The sequence below is a fragment of the Chinchilla lanigera genome, unplaced genomic scaffold, assembly GCF_000276665.1.
Source record: "Chinchilla lanigera isolate Chin_1 unplaced genomic scaffold, ChiLan1.0 scaffold00019, whole genome shotgun sequence".
NCBI lineage: Eukaryota > Metazoa > Chordata > Mammalia > Rodentia > Chinchillidae > Chinchilla > Chinchilla lanigera.
The window spans coordinates 20081526-20088064 of NW_004955420.1; the positions used below are offsets into that span (position 1 = coordinate 20081526).

General features: G+C 39.5%; 1 protein-coding gene across 1 annotated transcript; it reads left to right on the forward strand.

Moving 5' to 3' along the window:
* Window positions 1-609: 609 nt before the first annotated feature.
* Window positions 610-1748, forward strand: LOC102025127 (somatostatin-like). The gene is made up of 2 exons (XM_005383250.1): window positions 610-689; window positions 1478-1748. The coding sequence occupies exons 1-2, from the start codon at window positions 610-612 to the stop codon at window positions 1746-1748; spliced, it is 351 nt and encodes a 116-aa protein (XP_005383307.1).
* Window positions 1749-6539: the final 4791 nt, after the last annotated feature.

Below are 6539 nucleotides of genomic sequence, written 5' to 3' on the forward strand. Positions count from 1 at the left end.
CCTCTGTCTAGAATGCTCTGTACAGAGCATTGGCAGAGGAGTTGGTTCCCTCTGAAATCTGTTCTTGGAGGAACGATTTTCAACTTCACCGGTGTGCACAGGTACAAGTGCATTTCTTTGGTTTTTCTGGAAAGGTTGAGCAGAATAAGTGGAGCCCTTGCATACACTTATATATATGCATCTGTGTGCGATCACATATTCGCCGCCTAAAGGCTAAGTGTGTGAGCCTCTGTGTGTGTAACTGAGTGTGCACATGTGTGAGTGACACTGTGGAAGGTATATGTTGGTGGCACTGAGTGAAAACAAATGACTGTTTGTATAGAGTGGCATGTGAAATGGTGCGTGCATGTGTGTAGATTTTTTTTTAGGTAAACCACTTTAGATGTTATCACTTCCCCTCACTTCTGTGATTGATTTTGCAAAGCTGATGGTGCCTAAAAGCGCTGGGGGCTCCGGCTACCTTGACGTCAGAGAGAGAGTTTAAAAAGGGCGGAGCTTGTGGAGAGCCCACTAGCTGCAGTAGGAGTCCTGAGTGGTCCCTGCTGCCTGCAGATCCTCATCTAGAGTTTGATCCACTGCTCTCCAGGTCAGCTTGCCGGCTCCGCGGAGATGCTGTCCTGCCGCCTCCAGTGCGCGCTGGCCGCGGTCTCCATCATCCTGGCCCTGGACGGTGTCACTGGCGCGCCCTCGCAGGATGGACACACCCTGTTTCTGCGCCAGTACAAGGCTGCTGTCTCGAAGAAGCGAGCCGCCCAGTTTCTGCTCAAGTACATGCTTGCTCCCGAAGAAAAGCGGAAGGTAAAGAAACTCCCTCCACGTATTCTTTTCTCTCTCCTGGGTTCCTCAACCTCCGTTTAGCCTTAACAGGTGTTTGGCTCTCGTAAAAAGTTCCAGGTGACCAAAGCTTCCAGGAAAACTTTCAAAGTCTAGAATTCCTTCACCTTAATTTTGCCGGAGGAGTGCAATCAGTAACCCTTCAGCTGAGTTCCTCCCAGGCATTTAAGAAAATTGGGAAACCCAGGTCAAGTTGAGTACAAAGGGATGATAGCATCTATCCCCATGCTGCCCACGGGAGTCGCTGGCCCTGGTGCTGAAGCTCGGACCTAGTCCAATGTAGGGTAGGAGAGGAAACAGGCTTGCCAAAAGGACAAATGTGCTTGCGATTGTGAGAGGTATTGCTTCCCTTACGTTTGTTTTGTGAAAACGGTAAGACTCGTTGCACACTGTAGCTCATGGTATGAAAATTAAGTTAAATTATTGGCACATCCTTCATCCTCGTAAAACTGTCTTTATCATCTATTTATCTTGGTGCGTTTAAAATTTACAGGGTCAGAACACTCACAGAAATATTTGCGCATTCAAAGTATAGCAACTACCGTTATTATTTCTTATATATGAAATGGTTCTTAAGCTAACAAAACCTGCACAGCTGTGAAAGCTGGGTTTGGACTGTAATCAAGTCTATTTTCCAAAGGAGGTTTCCCTTCTCTTCATCATTCTCTTCCTCTTCTCTTTCCCTCTCCTGCCCCACACAGGAACTGTTAAACAACTTCTCCGCAGGACTGAATTGTAGACCTAAGACGACAAAAAATGTTACCCTGGAACCTGAAGATTTGTCCCAGGATGCTGAGCAGGACGAGAAGAGGCTGGAACTACAGAGATCTGCAAACTCAAACCCGACCACGGCACCCCCAAAACGCAAAGCAGGCTGCAAGAATTTCTTCTGGAAGACTTTAACATCCTGTTAGCTTTATTAATTATTGTCTTCTACATCAGCTATCGGATTCCTTTCTTCCAGACACCGTTTCTCTTCCTTAATCCCTCCCTCCCTCAGCAAGACCCTTGCATTAGAAATCTAAATCTGTAAATATAAAATAAAATTATGATGAAACTAGGGAAAACAAGAATTTGGTGGTTTATTGAGTAGGCATTTCTTTTCAATAATGTGTGATGAATTTGAATTACACCACCAGCAAACATATGTGAGAGATGCATTTTCATTCTTATAGTCACTCATTTAAAATTCCTTGTGGTAATAAATGTTATATTTTAAGTGATAAAAGTTATCATTTTATTCATTTCCCACTGAAATCCTTGCAAAAAGTTCTATATCAATTCAAACTTCAATTTAATGGTAATTATTGGAAGGGGCTTCCTTAAACATCAATGACTTATTAAGCATATTTAAAATTATATGTTGGATTGTCAAAATGAGGATTAATACTTATGGGTAGACTGACTGACATGACCTACGCTGACAAATAAACTGGAATATGCCAAAAGTGGAAGGCAGAAATCACTTAGACGTTGCGGAGAGAAGCTGTTTTAAATTGCTAAAGTATATATTGTAGTGTATAAATTTTGTTTCTAATTTGTGAACTTTTATCTTCTGAAACACCACTGGTTTTAAATCTTATTTGAAAATTTCCTCTGTAGCTGAAAAAGGCAAAATCACTAGGTTTGTTTTCAAAGTAAGCATCTAAACTTTGGCTCAGACAGAAATATCATTGTGATTGTAAGATTCCAGCACGACAGTACCAGAGGGTGCTAGAAACATGCGCGCTGGATCAATGCACTGAGTGACATGCTCTGTTAAATGTTTCAGAACTTAAATTCATCACCACAGAATAAGTAAAGTAGGTATCTCCAGTCCTCCTCCGATTTTATCAAAATGGTATAAATGCAAAGATAAAAATGAGAATAATAAATTATAGCTACATGATCTCACTCAAAAACTGGAAAGAAACATTAATAATTTAACTCGTAGAGACCTGAAATAGATGTCCTTTGTGAAATATATTTTAGCTATCAACCATATTTCTGCATAACCATTCCTGGGATAATCAACCAAACTTAATCACGATGTTACTAAGGGAAGAAAGAACGATAAAGAGGAATTGATATTTTCCAAAATAGCTGTTTCTTGAAGCTCATTTTAAATATGATGTGGTTTTGAGGACATTAATTGTTGAACAACTGATCAAAGAAGAAAAATCTAAACTACATCGGTGATTTCTGTGAAAACAGAAACCCTTTGAGGTGCTGGTGCATCTTTTATTGACAAAACATTTAGTGGGGAATTAATATACACCCACTTCAAGGATATGCCTGGGCTAAATGCTTCATGAACATCTGGTTACCAACCAACTCTGTGGAGTCATAGACTCACATTAGTATGATTACAGCACAGTTTAATTGTTTTCTGAGCAGTATATAAACTGCATGAGTGCAGGGGATTTATGATTTTACTATCGTGTTCAGTTTTCACTTCCCTTTAGGGTACGGATATTGGCAAGAATTGCACAACCACAAGTCCAGATAACTTACTCTTCATTTGAAACTTGAATCAAATGAAACATTTTTACAGGATCAATTTTCTTTCAGCCTCAGTTGTTTCATCTCCATAGTAGAGAGTTGAATTAGGAAAGGTGTTCACATCCTAGACATTTTTCACTTTAAAATTAACTAGGGTGCTCAGAGAACACTGATTTGGGACTATCTTTCATACCATATAAGGCATAGCTTTGTCCCATTTTGTTTGATTTTAGGTATGAAGAAGATCTTACTTTTTATTTCTTATTTAGTTCATTCAAATTCCTCTTAGCTCTGATTTGCTGAGAGAATCTAGTATTCCAGCATGTTCATTTTCAAAACACAATTAACTCTTCAGATATTTTTCCTCTTCCTCACATGATTCAGGGATCTGGTTGAGCTTGCACACCACATTCCTCTTCATAAAATCTCCTGTTTCTCCATCTGAAAATGGAATGCTAAAGAACCAATGCCCTAGAATTACGAGAATTCACTAAGACCATGTACCCAAAGATTTTAGCCCATGGTAAGCAGCTGGTAAGTGTTTGATGCGAGCACTAATTTTGTTCTTACAGGTGATATGCTTTCTAGCATCTCTGTTTTTCCCACATTTTGTCTTTTCCATAGGGCAAAACTAGCTCAGCCCTCAAAACCCATTATATATGCCTCTTGCTCCACACAATTCCTGCTTTATGCTCTCACTTGAAATATCTGCCTTCTCTGAGTAATTGGCATTTCTTCTATTGGGGCTTATCATTTTTAACTGTTTCTTTCATTTACATGAGTCTACATAAGAGATGGGGTGTTTGCATATGAACTTCTTTTGGATGTATATATGTCGGCTCAGTGTTTTACATCATCACAAGAATGAGTGATCTCTGAACTAATAGTGTCAAGTGAAACAAATCTCTACTTACTAGGTGACAACATTCTCCCTTAATTCTGTAGTTGGCAAGAGAAAATGACAGAAGTACCCACTGTATCTAATGCTAGTGTGACACCAGTAAAATACAGCACATGATGATGATTTCAATAATCACTGAAAGATCTGAGTAGCAGATGATATCCTTTTTAAAACTCCAGCCAGTCCAGTTCACTTGAACTTTCTTTCAATGCCTCAGGGATGGCCTTTTCGCTATCCAGCAATCATAGGGCTCACAGTTCTAGAGAATCAAATTTACTAATACTTTTCTCACACTTGTTTTTTTCAAGATCATGGATATCTGTTTTTGACAATAACACCGTATCAGGTTAATAAGATCTTCTGGTTATTGCAGACTGATCAGGTCTGCAATCTTCCATATGAGTGAACAGTAAAAGCTATATAAAAGAGGCAAATGAAATGATTTCAGGGCTCCTGGAGGATCAAAACCCTCTCCCAGAATTCGAGATTCTCTCAGGGCTAAGACTAAGACCTTCTCTAGGTGGCCCATATTTATTTAGTTATCAGAAGAAGAGAGAGGAGTACTCAAGAAAGGCAAGGACAGAAACACTCAAGATCTTCTCCAAGTAAGGCATTAAATTAATCGACCAGTAATGAGACACCTGAGGCTACAGTCCTTAGGTTGTATCCTGAGGTTGGATGCAGGTGTCTTTGGCTGTGACCTTATCTTATCCTTTGAGGCTTTCCAGTTTCATCCACTATTAGGAGGCCTTAGTGGGGATTAGTGACTCACAGAGGTTCACTAACTATGAGTCCATTGCCCATTTCCAGACAAGGAGCCAAGGCCTTGGACAGACCCGCAGGTAAACATGAAAAGCCAATTAGTTAATTGAAGTCCTGCTCAGGGCTGCTTTCTAGTGGTCTCCATCAACACAGGATTCATTTTAATGGCCATGGCTCAACCTATTCTCAATATGCCAATAATTCTTTCTTATAGACACACACACAGAATGTACTCTTTATTCAGAATATACAACATAGAAGGCTGAGCAACCATCTGGTTCTCACCTCTAAATTTCTCAAAAGAATACATCAAAGTGTTAAATAATCTGTCTCTGATAGCACAGAAAGTTGATGCTGAGTTTGGACATGGCATAGGATCCCCCATCCTACTTGAAGGTTACTTTTCTTATTCTGTTACACTGCCACTCAAAGAACCTGCTCTTCTAGATAACTCGTGTGCTTCATTAGTCTGATATGAAAGTTAATTTTGGCCCTAAGCTTCTTTACTTTCCATTGGCCAACTGGTCTGTTTCTGAGAGGGAAAAAGGCAATTGGTACAAAACAACTTCTAGCACTTTCAAAGAAAGAGTACGAAGAAATATTAAAGGCTTTGACTGAGAGAAAAAGAAATCCAAAGGAGGTGACCTTACACTGAATTGAACCTAAGCTGTGAAGAATGATTCTGTCCAGTTTTGAGGACAATGGACTTCCTTAGAAGGCAGACGCATTTTTACAGTAAGGAGATGGTGAGGAGAGGTGAACTTCAAGGAAGTCCTCATCCATTTCAAGACTAGGGAGAAAATACTACCATGGCCTTTCCTAGCTTTTTAGTAAGTGAGGATGAATGTTTTAGTTCCAGGTGTTTGTTTTTGCATTATTCCAAAACGTGCCTCTGCGGCAGGACTTATTGCAAACTTTGAAATCAAACTTGGAGAGAAGTATATTCATTACAAATAGCTACCTGCTATCATTGAGGTTTGTAAAGACTGGGAAAGGAGAGAAGCATCAGCAACTCCATGTTTCTTTCCTCTGATATATTCCTCTCATTAGATTTTGATTATGGCTTAGAAGTCTACTGATTTCATTCTAGATGGAAAGACTAAATTGCAGTATACTCTTTCATAATTTCGTACTTTAGGTTAGTTTGCAAAGTGTTAATATTCTTCTTTCATTTTTATTTATTTATTTATTTATTTTGGTACTGGGAACTGAACTCATGACCTTGCCCTTGCCAGGCAGGCGCTGTGCCACTGAACTATAATGCCAGCCCAAGATTCTTTTCTCGAAGATGTAGAAGTTGAGAATCAGATTAAGTAGCTTGCCTAAAATGTCCGCAGCTCATCAGAGGTAGATTTGGAACCAGATCAACTGATTTTTAATTCAATGTTCTTCCCACTGTATCTTAGGGGATAGAGGCAAGCTAAAGGAAGACTGTAACTTGATAGGCAAATTAAAAACAGATCACCTCCAGACCACTTTAAAGTAGCTGTTCCATAAATGATACAAATGGCTATTTCTACTCTATTCTTGTCAGAGGAGGAAAGAATTTAAGCTCTGGGAT

What these genes read in the sequence shown, in the direction of transcription:
- LOC102025127 (XM_005383250.1), top strand. Translation starts at nt 610, where the DNA reads ATGCTGTCCTGCCGCCTCCAGTGCGCGCTGGCCGCGGTCTCCATCATC. An exon ending in GGTGTCACTGGCGCGCCCTC is followed by an intron (nt 690 to 1,477) that starts GCAGGATGGACA and finishes TTTCCAAAGGAG; the next exon opens with GTTTCCCTTCTCTTCATCAT.